Raw genomic sequence first — 16,773 nt, forward strand, 5'->3', positions numbered from 1 at the left:
GGCAGTACCCTGCTATTTCTGGAACACAAAGAGGTAAGGGGAGAATGGTTTGAAAGATCATTCACCAACATCTGTATTTTTTTCTCCAAGGTGCATACATATGTATGTGTGTGTTCTTGGTAAACTCACAGCCTTTATTTTATTTATTTATTTTTTAAACTCACAGCCTTTAACAACTATTGTTTTACTCAGCATTTTCAGCATTTCTCAAATTTTAATCATTCACACACCACTTTCAGCAATTTTTTGCCATATCCTTTATCACCTTTATGTGTTCTTAAACTTACCTTTTCTTTTTTTAAAATTTATTGAAGTATATCACTTACACATAAACATATATGAACAATAAATGTATAGTAATTCTTGTGAACTTACAAAACAAATATGCGTAACACCATACAGGACTCTCATACCTCAACCTACCGTCAATACCTAAACTTGTAAACGGCAATGAATTTTATTTTTTTATTTTTTATTTTTTTAAAGATTTATTTATTTCTCTCCCCTTCCCCCCCCACCCCGTTTGTCTGTTCTCTCTGTCTATTTGCTGCGTCTTCTTTGTCCGCTTCTGTTGTCAGCGGCACAGGAACATGTTTCTTTTTTGTTGCGTCATCTTGTTGTGTCAGCTCTCCGTGTGTGCAGCGCCATTCCTGGGCAGGCTGCACTTTCTTTCGCGCTGGGCGGCTCTCCTTACAGGGCGCACTCCTTGCACGTGGAGCTCCCCTATGCGGGGGACACCCCTACGTGGCACGGCACTCCTTGTGCACATCAGCACTGCGCATGGGCCAGCTCCACACGGGTCAAGGAGGTCCCGGGCCTAAACCACGGACTTTCCATGTGGTTGGAGAACACCCTGTCCACTGGGCCAAGTCGCTTCCCGGCAATGAATTTTAAAAGGAACTTTGTATATCTTTTGAAATCTCAAGTTTGATACACTAGTTAGAGTTTTTCATAATGCACATTTAAATAAGTACATAAAATTAGCATAAAAACTCACCATCTAAAATTATCTAAATATTCCTTTCATCTAACTTTAACTCCTCTCTTTACAGAGTGGGAATATACAGTGCCAAATGTGAGGAGTCAAGGGGAAATTCCAAAGACTGAAAAAGGGGTTTATCAGTGGAATTTTCTAGACAGGTTTAAGATGATGGATGGAATTAGGTCTCCTTTTAGTTTCTCGGGTGAAAGCAAATTCGATTAGTCATCAAAGTTTAAATTTCTTTTATTTCTTTTTTTTAAAAAACTACTGAATAATTTTTAGGCTCTATGAATTCCTAGACTTTGTATTTTCCCCCATTAGTTTCCTAGAACATTTTTTTTTTCCTGGAAAATCTCACACTTGTCCAATAAGGGGAACAGTTTTTCCTTGCTCAATTGAGTGATGAGATCTACTCTACCAGCTCCAAGCCCAAGAGTGTAGTTCAGTTTATACAACTTTCATGAACCCTCTTTTATATGCCAGGCACAGTGCTAAGCCCTGCAATGCAAAGATGAAGCTCTGGTTTCTGTCTTCTGTGAGGCATGATGTAAATGCCTGAAAACATCTAAGGTCAAGCTGTGTGGCAGACACAGAGTCATTAACTCTCTAGGTGTATCAATAAAGACTTTAGTAGCTGAAAGAGCAGTGGGAGGCTGGGCATGTTGAGTGGAACATAAGGCAGGCAGCAGGCAATGTGTGCTTCCTTAAGAGCTGTGGCCCTTTCTCTCAGGCAGTCTTCATAGATAATTACTCCATAGAATTTCTTTAGGTTCTGCTCTGGCCCCCATAGCATTCCAAAAAGAATTAATGTTTTAAATGTGGGATTAACTCACAGCAAGCCAGGGAACCGTCAGTAATATTTGGCACAGTGAGAAGGCGTCCCTCCCCAAACGAGTTAATGAGGTTCTGTGCTTTGGAAGCCCCTCTTCCTAAGTATACTCAGGTCTGTCCTACATGCCTGGAAGCAATGGGGCCGAAGTGGCTGGGGTCATAGCAGGAGTTTTCTCAGGGTAGGTATGTAGACCCTGTGGTGAGAGGGCCCCTCTGGAGCAGCTAAATCTCAGAGACTCCGGTTCTGGGTAGGAGGGGGATATGATATGCTCAGGGGAGGAGAAGGAGAATTAAAAACAGCAGACTTAGCGACTTTTAGGGAATCTCTGAACAGATGGAGAAATTCCACTCTACACACATCCTCTCACCCATCCCCCCAAGACCCAAGCCACCCTGCTACCCACCCGTAACTTGCACACCCACACATTCAGAAACCAGTAGTTGAGAGAAGAGATCTTCAACCCCATGTCTGTGTGGGGCATTTGAAGGAGAAAATTCCAGCCTGTCCTTACCTCGTGCACCTAAAACCCCCACAAGGCTAGTGCTGATTGCATTGATGAAGACTGCAACCAATCGCAGACTTTCGGGAATTTATTTTGTGTTTATATCTATGTAGACATTTTTAATAAACACATTGGTAGCAGTATTGTTCTCTGAAAAAAGGGCAAGAAAGAACCCTCTGGGGGAACTGAGCATTACTTCGATCCCAGCCATGTCCCTGTTGCCAGAGACCACACCTCTCCTCAGACGGAACCGCAGAAGACTTATTTCTTTTGGCCAGGTCTCTGACCTGGAAGGATCCAGCCAGCCGCCTGCAAGATTTGGTTGCTAAACAAAATACTAGTAGAGTCCAAAAGTGATTTCTACTTTACACGTTTTATTTAGCATGGCTAAATTATTTTTTTTTTACCCATCACAAGTTCTGCTTTTGCAATAAATTAAAAATGCTTTACCAAACCACTACCATGGAGTTTCTTATAATCTAGTCTATAGCACATTTAGAAATACAAAGAATACCAGAATTCAAGGTAATTTCCTCCAGTGATACCATGTTGTCTTACTCTGGAAACAGCAAGGTGAGAATGTGGATTGATCTGTAGTATATGTTACATGCTTGGTTTCCTTCCTTCTGAATGTGACCAGGCAGTGCTTCCTTGGGAAAATCGTTTGTGTTCATCTTGGGTGGTTGATTTTCACCATCATTTTCTCCCTTTAATAACTGAAAACTACTGTTCATTATTTACATAAAACTGTCTTTTTCTGGTCTGTTTCCTATAACCTTTCCCCTCTTAAGAATTTTAAGAATTTCCTGACTTTCCTCTGGGGGACTTTATGCCTGCTTTATCCCAGATGTGGGACACAGACTAGGCTGGGGTGTTTTTTTTCCCCCAATGTTCCTACATTTGGAAGATGTTCTTTTAAACTTTGAGCAAATCTGTCACTGAAAAAGGGATTTTTAGGAAAGTCAAGTTGTTAAGAAAATCTGTGAATTTGGCTTAAGTTTCTGACTTGCTGGAAGACACCAGAAAGCCTTATGCAAAAGGGAAAAATAGACAGTAGTATCAAATAATAAGAGGAAAATGAACATATATTGTTTTAGCATTTTACTTCTAGGGTTTTACTTTCTGAATGAAGACATGTCAAAGTGTTTCTGGTCTCGTGGCCTCCTGTCTAGTTTTTGCACATTTGCTGATGTCCACCCAGAGTGTGTGTGTATGGGCATGGCAGATGCTCACCCTGCCTTTGTCTTCTCTGCCCTCACCTTCTGATCCCACAAAGGGGACACTTAACTGTATCCTTGATATTGTATCCACTTATATTCTTATAGATGTATTACTCCTAATTCTTTGTACAGAATGTGCAGTGTAAGGAAGATGGCAGAAGTTAGGGTGAAGGAGTTAACATTAAGAAATACAGGATTTTCCTTTTATTTCCCATAATGTCAATTTAGATTCCCAGAAGACATTTGACCACATGCTTTTGGTTATTGTGGTCTATGTATTAATCTCTAAAAATATATAAAATCTAAATTTTTTGCATGACAAAATGTGAGAAGAATGCCAAGGAGAGATTTTGTTCCCTACTTGAGCAAATATTACATTGTTTCCCTAAATGTAAAGGTCTGTTTCCCACAGTGAATACAAATCTGATGGGTCATGTTTACTTTGATAAAAATAAGAATGTATTAGGTTTTAGAAAGTTTTCTCAAGTGCTGTTTCTTCCTAGATCAAGTTTTCATCACATTCATATCTAAATTCATAAGCTTTTTCAGTATTGAATTTTTTTCCAGTAATACCAGTTTTTGTAATGAAAACTAGGTGCCACCTACTATTTTTCTTACTATGCCACGCTTCCTTGGCTGACGTATCCTTCTCTGCTTTTCTCTCCAACAGGATCTTTCGAAGATGGTTTGGCTGCCTTGGAGATTTGGAGATCGGATGCCACGATGAGGACTCACACACGGGGGGCCCCCAGTGTGTTTTTCATATATCTCTTTGGCTTTGTGTCAGCCTACGTCACCGACGAGAACCCGGAAGTCATGATTCCTTTCACCAATGCCAACTATGACAGCCACCCGATGCTGTACTTCTCCAGGGCGGAGGTGGCGGAGCTCCAGGTCCGCGCCGCCGGCACGCACGAGCACATCGCCGCGCGGCTCACCGAGGCCGTGCACACCATGCTGTCCAGCCCCTTGGAGTACCTGCCTCCCTGGGATCCCAAGGAGTACAGCGCCCGCTGGAATGAAATCTATGGGAACAACTTGGGTGCGCTGGCAATGTTCTGTGTGCTGTATCCTGAGAATATTGAAGCCCGAGACATGGCCAAAGACTACATGGAGAGGATGGCGGCGCAGCCTAGTTGGTAGATTTTTGTCTTTTTCTTCTTACTGTATTAACCTCTATAATTTAAAGAAACAAATCCGTGGTCAGATGAAATCTCAGATTTGTCAGATACTTGGTTCTGTGGGGGGTGGCAGGGAAGGTTACTTGTTATTTCACTTGACAGGGGCATATGAGAGGTCCGGAGTTTCAGAAGACCTAGTTACTTCCTTGTTTAAAGTTAGAAGGCAAATATTTAAATACACTCTAACCAAAGAAAAAATAATTTGATGAACTTAGTAAACAGCATACCATCTGGATTGCTGAGCATTCTTTCCCCCTTGTTTAATAAGTATATATTACCATCCTCTAGTGTTAGGTTTTGTTTGATCCCAAAGTAGCTGAAAGCTTTTGCCAGCAAGATTTCAGGCAATGAGGACTTATTTGCATTTTATGACATTGAGGAGTGAAAGGTCAGTGTGGTGGGATTGACTAGCAATTTATAAATAAGATCTTATCCATTAGCCAGCAAATTGCCTCAACTTGTAGCAAAACCACCTTGTAGGATAATTGTGGCAGGAAGCCTGTTGATTATGTAATAATTTACTTTCAGAAGTTGAAGATTCGAGAACAAACTTCCTGTCCCTTTTTGATTACCTTAAGTTTATTTTGTTTCATAATTATGCCTCCACCTGCTTCCAAAAAAATTATAGGGAATGAATTGGCTAAACAAGGAGGCTTGCACTTGAAATGTGTTTAATACACATTCATGGTTCACTTGTGCTGAAAAAAAATTGCGAAGTATATGAAAGTGAAGTAAATGTGACTTAAAGGGCTGAGGAGACTTCATTTTTTAAGGCTTAGAAAATCAGTGGATATAACTTCATTTTTTAAGGCTTAGAAAATCAGTGGATGTATTTAGTGCTGTGATGAATTATGTCTCATAGCTGTCACAGGGGTGAAGAGTGGTGGCAGGCAAGCTTCCCAGTAAATTTCTGTCAGTGTGGTTAAGAATGCTGTGTGCTTATAGAATTTCAAGGATTTTCTGGAATTTCTTAATGAAAAAGAATGAAAAGAATGGGAAGAATTTCCAATACATACATAGCAGAGTTGATTTTTTAAGGCTTATTGTTTTAGTTATACATAAGTCATTTTGAAGGTTATAATATTTTAAGGTTGAAAAGAACCTTTTTACTTTGGTTTATTTAAGTTTTTAGTCATGTAGGTAGTTGTTTCTGACTTTGACTCAAACTAACCTGATTGTATTCTGCTCCTGACACTAAGAAAGAAAAGATGTAAGGAAATTTATTTGATATTTGAACTGCAAGGTTAAATTATCAAATATAATAACTCACTTGATATTGTGGAATCAATTAGTTAAAAATGGCAACCATGTTTACATTATTTATAAAAAATCTTTTGTTGTCTATAAGGGTAACTTCTAAGGTTCTTTTTGTTTTAGATAAATAAATACGTGGATTTTGAGAGATTAAGATATTGATGAAAATGTTCTAGAGAAATAGTTATTGTTAAAAGTCATTTATTTCATTTCATGAAAGAGTAACTATAAATACAATAATGGTAAAAGATTTGCACAAGATTCATGCAGTTTTATTATTATAGTATAACATTCACGTGTATAAATACCAGCTAGAATGCATGTTGTCCTAAGAGAGCACTAGGACCCTTCCATGTAGAAGGAAAATAATTTCAAATTAAAACGATAATTTTGACATAGTTGCTACAAGTTCAGACCTACTGATTATCGGAAATGTGTAGAAATTTTTTAGAGGACTAGTACTTTACTCTTGACAGTATTAATAAAACTAAGTATTAATAAAACTAAGTATAACTCTACGTCATTACCCAGTAACCCAAAAAGCCAATCTTCGACTTAGAAGAGCTAAGCAGTTAACTTCTTTCTCTCTACCTCCAGGAAGCTGAAGGTCAGAAATTGAGGATTTACTTTTACATCTAGTTTCTATTTCCGGAAATGATTTTGTCATAAAAAATTGAGCTACTTGAACATTTTGTCTTGATAAAGACTGTTGTTATATAATTCTTTTTAATGCTTTGTAGAAATTGTAACTTCTAAAAAATTCCAATCCCTGGATTTTAAAATTCTCACTTAGATTTGTGGTTGAACGTATTACTTTTTTTCTTTTAATTTTAATTTTTAAAATTTATTTTTAATTATCTTTTTTTAAAGATACATAGATCATAAAAAATGTTACATTAAAAAATATAAGCGGTTCCCATATACCCCACCCCCTCTTAATTTTTATTCTAATAGCATATATACAGCCAAGTACAGGGGTTATTAAGGGGTCTGTGAATTTGAATTGAAATTCAAAAAAACATTATTTTTGTTGGGACATGTTGGTGCAGGTGTGATATATTTATTAAATAATGCACAGTATAGTGTGGACTTAGTAAGGGGCCTGAGATTTTCACCTGATGCAGAGGAGTCCATGGAACAAAAAAGTTTTAAGAATCCCTGACCTAGAATTTTCCTTATTAACCACATTCACATATATAATTCAGTGCTATTTATTACATTCACTATGTGATGCTACACTCACTATCATCCATTACCAAAACTTTACCATCAACCCAAACAGAAAGTCTGTACAATTTAAGCATTAACTCCCCATTCCCTACTCCCAAACCAGTCCCTGGTAATCTAGATTCTAGATTCTGACTCTTTGAGTTTACTTATTCTAATTATTTCCTATCAGTGAGCTCATACAATATTTGTTCTTTTGTGTCTGGCTTATTTCATTCAATATGATGTCTTCAAGGTTTATCCATGTTGTCTTATGAATCAGAACTTCATTCCCTTTTTTTTCTTTATTAGAGAAGTTGTGGGTGTACAGAACTATCATCCATAAAATTCAGGATTCTCATATACCACTCCAATACCAACACCTTGTCTAGGTATGGAACATTTATTACAATTGATGATAGCACATTTTTATAATTGTACATTAATTAAAGTCCATGGTTTAACTTAGGGAAAACTTCATTCCTTTTTAATGCTGAATAATATTCCATTGTATTCTATATATATATATATATACCATATTTAGTTTATCCATTCATCAGTTGATGGACACTTGGGTTGCTTCTGTCTTTTTGCAATTGTGAATAATGCTGCTGTGAACATCAGTGTGCAAATATCTGTTCAAGTCCCTGCTTTCAATTCTCTGGGTATATAACTAGTAGTGGGATTAAAGCAAATACTTTTTCACAATTTAAAACGCTGTTAAGTGTTTTAACAGTTGAACTCTGTTTAAATTGCTCAACTGAATCATATCCCCACTATATGTAAAGAAATATATTGTGGGTGTTGCCATTGTCTTAGTGTATGATTCACCTATAATTGATTTCACAAAAATAAAGGCTAGTTCTTGTTTACAAAAGAGATCAACAATTGGTATTCATAGATTAAAAAAAAAAAATTCCTAAAATGGCTTCATTAGACTAAATACATTTGCCATTTCCTTAATGAGCATTTCTACTCTTTTGGAAAACCAATGGCTAAATTGTATTCATTCATTTTTTCATTCAATCAAGAGACATTTATTGAGCATCTGCTATGTCATGAACTGTCCTAGGGTACTGGGGGTTCAAATTGCTTGCAGGCTAGCGGGTGCAAACATTAGGTAGTTGAGGCCTCAGCTTGGGGTACCAAATGATCAGAATTGAGTGTAAGGATCATTTAAATAGGGGCTTCATTAGTTTTTGCTCAAAGATTTATACCAAACTGTACTCTAGTGTGGTTAAATAGAAACATTGACTCTGTATCCACACTGCCTGGATTTGAATCCCTGCTCCCCCACTCTCCAGCTGTGTTATTCCAGACAAGTTTACTTAATTTGTCTGAGCCTTAGTGTCCTCATTTGTAAAACGTCAGTAACAACTGTATGTACTTCGTAGGGTTGTTATGAGGATTAAATGAGAAACTTAATGGGAAGTACTTATCATAGTTCTTGTCACATAGTTAACCCTAAATAAATAATAATAATACTCATTATCATTACAGTTATTTCACCTAGCACTTCAACCCAGTTCACTTCATAATTTGTATATGGGCTCTAAGGAAATAGTATTTGCTTACAGTTTATTTGGGGATTTTACTCATCTCTGTTCAAATTGCTATCAAAACTAGAGCATCTGCTTAACTCATAAATTTTTCCTTTTGGCTTTGTTCCATTAAAACATTCAGCCATGCTCCTCTGGGCCCTTTCTCTATGCATACAGGAAACTAATTGTACAAAAAGGAAGCTTGGGGGAAAGTAGCAGTGATGTTTCTTTTGTCTAATATTAAAAAGAAGCCCATATGAGATACACATGCATGCAAATTTATTAATTTTTTTTCATTTTATTTGAGTATTTAGCAAATAGCTCAAATGTTACATTTATAGATTCGCTTATTTAAGAATCTTGAGTCATTATAAAAGGAAAATTTTTATGGAAAATAAGTATACTGAACTTATTATTTATCCATCTGATATTCTACAAAGTAGAAAGGCAATCTAATTGATAATGATGGTGCTGGTGATTTAAAAAGTAGCAAAATGAGAAGCTTCTTTCTTCTTTTAGTAATATAGTTTTGTGTGTCTTCTGAATACCCAGACAATTGGGCATCACAGAAAGAATAGACATGTCAATGTGCTGTGTCAGCCTTTACAGAGGTACCCACATCCTCTCTCAGAGGATCTCTCCTTGGTTCTTTTCCCTGCTGCTAATGCTTAAAAGTTAGTTCTAAAAATTAAATTTAAAAAGATCATTTAACCTAATATAATGACATTATTTTCATCATCACCAATAACATCTTTTGTTTTTAACCTTTGAATTAAAACTTTTTTCCTTATAGATCTTATCTTCCAAATGAGAGTTCGAATTTGGGTTGTTGTTGGACATGTGTTGCATTAAGGCTTGATTAGAACTTAATATAAACCATTTTCAGAAATTGTAATGAACTGAGATCATAAATGCAGGGCTGGCAATAAAAGGCTGCCAAAGTTTTGAGATATCAGCTAAGATGTTCAGTCACTCATACAAGTTCTGTGTAGCCAGTTGGCACATGGGGTAATCTCATTTACAAGTGGTTGCTTTCTGCAATCAATCCCAACACAGTTAAAAAAAAAATTAAACTCCAAATAACTAAAATCCTTCATCAGTTTTTTTCCTCCTCTAGAGCTTGCTTGAACTTTTTAAGAGGAAAATTACAAAAACAGTGCTGAGTAGAGACTTAAAAGATTTTTTTATTTTTATTTTTTAAATCTACTTTCTGGGTGAGTTTTTGGAGTCAGCACCTATTATTACTCTGCTTTCATAACATACATGTATATTTTTATCTAGTCATTTGTATTTATTTCTACAATATCTTTCAGTACCCTTTCCCCCAAAAGATTAAGGAAACATAAAATACAAGATTCAAATTAAGATTAGCTAGAAAGAAAGGGTGGGTGGGAAGGAAAAGAAGGGCATAGACTGGATTTGGAATGAAACAAATGCCAAAAGGCACTTTACATGCCGTGGGTAGGCCACAAATCCGACCCTGAATTTTCCACCAGCAAAGAAAGTGAGCTCAGTTTTTGAAATCCAGTGGCCATGAGATTAAAAACAGAACAGTGACTCAGTAAAAGACCTACTGCTCTTGACCCAAGGATCAAAAAGAAATTTCTCCTGTGGTTTTCCTGGAGACCCACGCCACATTCTCGTTGCATTTGTGATAAGTTGCCCAGTGCTGCTCTTCACACCGCTCTAGACTGACAGCAGGACACTGTCTGCTTTGCTCACATGTGTATCCTACAGCATTTAGCATTGCACTGGCAGCCAGTAGATTTACGCCCAATGAATGAATGAATATTATAGCACCCCTTGATGGAGATCTCCAAAGTAAGGTCACTTAGCACCTAGATCTACTGCATGGGAGGGGGTGGGGGTCAGCACAGCTTAGCGCCAGGCCACTATTTTTTTTCCTTTTCTGGTCTAACTTAGTCCTACAGTAGAGTTTTGCATTTGTAGAAAAATGAAATGACTGCCTCCCCATATATTGTGTCTCCGCCAAGCTCTGCACACTCCCCTGCGAGTTCTTACAGAGCTCTTCTATAGCTAAAAACAATCAAAATTTAAAAAAAACTCATTCATATGATGATTTGAAGACACTATAGACCCTGAATCGCTTGAGAAAGATGCAGTTATGTTTACCATATTTTACTTACTATTATGGGAAGATGAATGCATCATTTTAAAGCAATTTAAAGTAGGATTGTAGCAGAAAGGATTTGTTGTTTTAAATCCTGGTTGATGGGATATAGTTATGTAGTGGGCTTTCTGAGCAACAGGCTTTAAAAGGCTTTCCTTTAGATTGTAAACCCCAGGTCTTTGGAGTCAGATCTGCATTGCATCTTGCTTTTGCTGTTTTATTGGCCACGCGTCCTTTGCCAGGTTCCTTGAACTCTGTAAACCTTAGTTTCCTCTGTAAAATTTGATAATTCCTCCCATGCAAGTCTGTTTCAAGAATTTAAGGAGATAATGCATGTAAAGTTAATTTTAGCATTATATATCTGGTACATAACCTTGTTAAAAAGTTTACTATTACAGAAATAAGGGTGAATAAGCAGGTTTATTCTCGCTAAGTTTCTTCATGCACAATACTTCGTTTTACCTACTCTGTCTCTCTGGAGTTGTGTTTTGAGAAGTATTTGTTGTGAATCATTTTGCCTCCATTTCTTTATAGTTTTGTTTGTTTTTGTTTTTGCTTATTTATCATCAGACAGAAAATAAATCACGGAGGAAAGAAATTACTTCACTCTTGCGCACGAGCCAGGGTGCTACAGGAAATCAGGAAAACTGGTTGAGGGAAACAAAGAGACTTGAACTTTTGGACAGAGACGTAATTGTATTTTTATTTGCAAAAGACTGAGTATTAAATCCTTGTCCATGAATTGCATACTTCTGGATGGTGACATCTGAGGATGTATTTGCAATAATAAGATAAAATAAATTTAAAAAAGAAGGCAAAAGGAAAACAGAAAGGAAAATCTCTGGCATACTGAGATGACTCACTCAGATTCATTACTGTACATACCAAAAGGAAGAATGACTGCCTTGCTCAGCTATCGCCTGCTGGGCTCCAAACGCAGTTCCTTACAGCTGTTTCACAGGCTTTTTTACTTTTCTAAATTGCAAGTTAGAGGCCGGTAACCAGGGGGAGGACATAATTAGACCTCAGCATGTGGAGCTGCAGCCCGGTGAGTAAAATGATCAGGTTTTCCTCTCCTGACCTTGCAGTGACGAGGGGAAGCCCAGCCCAGAAGGCACCTGGAATCCATTAACGGAGACACGGAAAACAAATACAGGGCTGGGAGAAAACGCGGGCCCCCGTGCCCTTTGGCTTACTCTCATTCATGCCTTTCCCTTCTCTTACCCTTTCCCCTCGCTCTTTCTGCCTCTCTTTTTCTCTATTCCTTTCATTCTGTGGCCCAAAGAAAGTTATCCCCTTTTACCGTCCTCAGATCCATGGGAAGTTAAGTTAACCCATGACTACAAGGCTTTTTACAGTGGTCAGATCTTTAGAAAGTTACAGAAACACATGGAAATGTGTTTCTGGCCCTTGAGATTTCCCTTCTTGAACAGGCAGCTTCTTGCCAACATCATTACCAATGGGGAGGACTTGGGGAACCCGTAGGCTGGAGGTCATGTGCGGGAGGGGGAAGCGCAGGTGAGCTGCATCCCCTTGGGTGTGCTTCTTCCACGCGTGTACCAGGCAAACCATTCTTGTCTAGTTGAAACACGGGAGGATGGTAAAGTACTTTTCGTTGTGCTTTTTTATCATAAACTTCAGATATGTTAAACAACTGTAATCCTCTGCAATTGGAAAGAAATCCCAGGTTGACTTTGTTTGTGGATCTGTTTGTTGTTTGACTACAGAATTTAGTGTCAGTATTACCCTCCACTTGCCTCCATGACAAACGACCCATTCTCTCCTGCTTCCATGCTTTCGGTGCCCTCCAGTTGCCCACATGGATTTTCTGAATTGCCTGAGGGAGCTGTGCTCAGCGCCAGAGGAAACTTCCTCTCCCTTTTGATAGAGCTCTAAGTTAGTGGTCTCATCCCTGGATGTACACACGAAGGCAACACAATATGTTAAGTTCCGTGCAGTCTTTATGATCTGACTTTTAAATTTTTCTGATATAAAAGCTTGGCAAGCCTAACGTTTGAATTTTGCACATACTTTGTCCTATATCCTGAGGGAAAACATAAACTTGACAAATACTGTATGTGCATCTGTATTCTATTTCAGTGATGCTTCATGATTATTTGGTGAAAGATAGCTTTATCTACTGGGTAAAATAACTATTCAATTCTAATGCCACTTAAAGTGGAGGATCTTGTCCGAAGTTAAGTTCTTACTAATACTAATACGTTAAGCCTAGTGGTTTATGTTATCATTGATATCTTCAGAGTGGGCTTTTGCATCTCCATCTCTTTCTGCCTGATCCATTAAGGGAACAGATTTTAGCCATGCTTAAAACAGTCTCTCATTTATATATCTTTCCTGTTACTTTTCTGTGTTAGACATGCTGGCTTAGGGCAGAGAGAGGAAACATAGGGGCCAGATATTGCCTGTCCCACATAAACAATGGGGAGCCTTGTGGTTTAGAAAGTCTTGTGTGTAGGATAGCTTGCTGAGGAGGCATCAGGCAGAGAGACGCTGGTTAGAAGCTTGTGATAGTCAAGAAAGGAAATGAAGATCACAAGACAGTAAAGTTGGAAGAAGGAATGGATTGAAGAGACCTTCAGGACATATAATCTACAGAAGGACTGATCAGATATAGGACAGTGTTTCTCAAAGTGTGATCCCTCTATCAGAATCATAGGGCAGGGTTCTTAACCAGGGGTCCACGGACCTCCAAGGGGTCTATGGGAAGATTTCAGGGGGTCTGTGAGGCTTGAATTGAAAAAAAAAATCAACTTACCTTTATTTTCTCTGACCTCTGGTGTTGAGTGTCTTAAAACTGTCTGCCACTACATTCTGAGAAAGGGTCTGTGGTTTTCACCTAACTGGCAAAGGGGTCCATGGAACAAAAAAGGTTAAGAACCCCTGATATAGGGTCTCCTTAAAGAGAGATTCCTGGGTCCCACCCTGTCTCACTGAATTAGGATCTCTTGGAGTAGACCGAAGAATCTGCATTTTTAACAAGTTTTCCCTGTGATTCTAAGGCACACTAATATTTAAATAGTAAGGGAGATGGTGGGGGGGTGTGTTGGGGGTGGGGACAGGGGTATATACTGAAACTATGTACTTTGTGTGATTTCTCTGAAAACCTAATACTCTAAAAAGTTAATTTTTTTAAAATGAAAAAAAAAAAAAAAAACCAACAGTAAGGGGGAAGAGGGAGGTATAAAGGATGGCCCTCAGGTTTCTGTCCTGGTTGCCTGGTTGAGTAGCGATTCCCAGATGACATAACAGAGTATAGGAGGGGGCGTGGGTTTGTGAGAGAGGAGAAATGGCTCATTCTTTCACGTGTCTTCTTATGTCACTATCTGTTTCTGCCATCTACTTTACAGGGCTCACTTTGTTACCATCACAAGCTGTGTAGACAGGTGACTTTCAAATCCTTCTTCCCCTGTTATCATTACAGGGTCTCATCGTTCCCTTAGTGAAATCTTGGTATTTGAAAATTTGATATAGTACCTCCTAGCCTATCTGATAGTTCTTTTAAATTCGCTACCTTCCACTTGGACCTGTCCTGTGGCCCTTTTTTTTTTGTCCTGTGGCTTTTGCACTGCTGCTTCTACATTCTTTACCTCAAGTCATTTTTTCTCCTCCCAATTTTACTATTTTTCACTCTTGCTACTCTTTGAATAAATTTTACTGTTGTTGTATGTGCCATTGTTGAATGTGGATTGAGTTTTTCAGGAAAAAGTATGTTTGGTTGGCAGAAAGATCAGTCTGTTGTCACTGGTTGCCATAAAACAGGGACCCATCTGTAGTACTTTTTTCCTAGAAATGTGATTTTATTTTTGAAAGCTTCTCACTGGCGGGAATGGATGTGCAGACTCCCCAGTGGTCCACTAGGGCCGTGGGCACTGGCATTTTCAACTCTGCCCTGGGATTGGGCAGTAATAAGTCTATAGTCCAGCCCAGAGCCTGCCTTTCTGCATGTAGTGGTCCCAGACTCATCCTTCTCCTTCCTTTTTTCTTTTCCAGACTTCATGATACAGTTTAATTTCTCCTTCCTCCATAACAATTTCTCTAGTCCCTCATCCCTCTCAATTCCCTCATCCCTCTCAATTTTTCACGCAGTTCATTTGTTTATGCTAAAACTGTTGCTTACTGGGTTTTGGACTTGGAGTATAAGTCTACAAGTTGTAGCCCAAGTGAAACTTCTTTCTAGAAACTTCCTGGACTCCACCTTCTATCCTTGTCCTGGACAGTATGAGTCAGATGCCCCAAGGACCTTATACAGAACTCTTACAGAATATTTTGCCTGCACCAAAATTCTTGTTTGGCTTCTTTGCCTCCCCCAGTGATACCATAAACTTATTGAAGGTAGTATCATCATCATGTTTTACCTTTGAGTCCTGAGAATACCTGGTACAAAGTCAGTAAAAAATTGTATTGAGTGAATGAATAAATGAATCATCTTCTTTTATTTGAGGTCCCATCCTACCAGTTGCAGGAGTCCTGGTTCTGTATACCTCTTTGAATCTTATTTGGTGCCCTGTGCCCTATGGATGCTCATATTTATCTGGCCTCATTTTCACTCTGAAGACCTGCCTGTTCTGGCCTTTAATCTCTTAGCCTGTAATCACGGCGGTATTGTACCTTTGGCCTACTTGGAGGCTGGTAGGAGGAATGTCAGGATTTGACATCTTGGGGAACAGCTCACCAGTGCGTCTCAAATTACCTGCTCTTTGAAGTGCTTCTCTTGCACCTGGTATTCTTGCCTCTAATCTCTTGAATTTTGGTGTCCATCACCTTACATGCATTCACAAAGTCTGTGTGTGCTCTCTACCACTTCACCCAATAGAAGTTTGTTTTCATTCACCATTAAAACCACTTGCTTCAATCTTTGAAATGAATAGTTACAGTGTCAGCAGTGCGAGGTGGTATTTTATTGGAATTAAGAGCAAGGACTCTGGAGCCAGACAGCCTGTGTTCTAGTTCCACTCACAAGCTTTGTGACCTTGAGCATGTTATTTAATTTCTCCATGGCTCCGTTTTCTCATCTATAAATTGGTGATTAATACTTCATAGGGTTGTTTAGAGGATTTAATGAGTTAGTCAGTGTCTGGCACATAGTGTTAGCTATGATTGTTATTTTTAACTTTTACTTTGCTTATAGTTTGCATACTTATAAATTGATGCCAACCAAGGCAGTCTTCATTTGTAAAAAAAATGCTTGCATATATTCATTTTACACAAGTGTATCGTGTGTCTACTCTCTTCTAGGCGTTGTGCTAGGTATTGGAGATAAAAAAGTTTGAGGGCAGGTTGTGCATCTATCTTGCCTAGCAGATATATATTATGGAAGATATGGAAGATATGAATTAATAGACAACATTAAAGCAGGTGATAAATGCTGTGATTGGAGAAGTACAGTGTATGATATGAGTACTTTGTTCAACCTTGGAGCATGGGGAAGACTTGCCAGTTAGGACCTGAAGGACAAGTAGGAATCAGCCAAGTGAAGGAGGAAGAGAGCTGAGTTTGTGCCAAGCATAATTACCTGATGCACAGAGTTCCACAAGTGTAAGGAAATGGGGTGCCTTTAAGGAACTGAAAATTTAACATGCAGAGAGGACATCAGCAAGTGCTGAAGCTTCGAGAGGAGAGCCTACCATTTTAAAGAGCATGAACTTTATCTGAAAAGCACTCTGAGGCCTTAAAAGTAGGGTGGGCCATGGGAAAGGGAGGGGCGGGTGTATGTATGTGACATGATCATATTTTTGTTTTAGGAGGAATCTCTTGACTACATTTGGAGAGTAGATTGCAGAGGACAAACCAGACCTTTCACATTGATTGAGATGGGAGACAAAAGTGGTCCAGCCTGGCTAGCAGCTGTGGGAATTGAAAGGATTAATGGAGTCCAGAGAGGTGTAAGAATTAGCATTTGTAGG

At 38.6% G+C, this 16,773-nt stretch overlaps 1 protein-coding gene across 3 annotated transcripts in view; it reads left to right on the forward strand.

Moving 5' to 3' along the window:
- DSE (dermatan sulfate epimerase) overlaps window positions 1–16,773 on the forward strand; it is a 203,291-nt gene that overhangs the window by 149,907 nt on the left and 36,611 nt on the right. For all 3 annotated transcript variants that reach the window (XM_058307318.2, XM_071218634.1, XM_004471213.5), the window contains one exon: window positions 4,207–4,675. In XM_058307318.2, coding sequence (XP_058163301.1) covers window positions 4,207–4,675 — 469 coding nt within the window. The remainder of the gene's footprint in view (window positions 1–4,206; window positions 4,676–16,773) is intronic.

The sequence above is a fragment of the Dasypus novemcinctus genome, chromosome 11, assembly GCF_030445035.2.
Source record: "Dasypus novemcinctus isolate mDasNov1 chromosome 11, mDasNov1.1.hap2, whole genome shotgun sequence".
NCBI classification, from domain to species: Eukaryota; Metazoa; Chordata; class Mammalia; order Cingulata; family Dasypodidae; genus Dasypus; species Dasypus novemcinctus.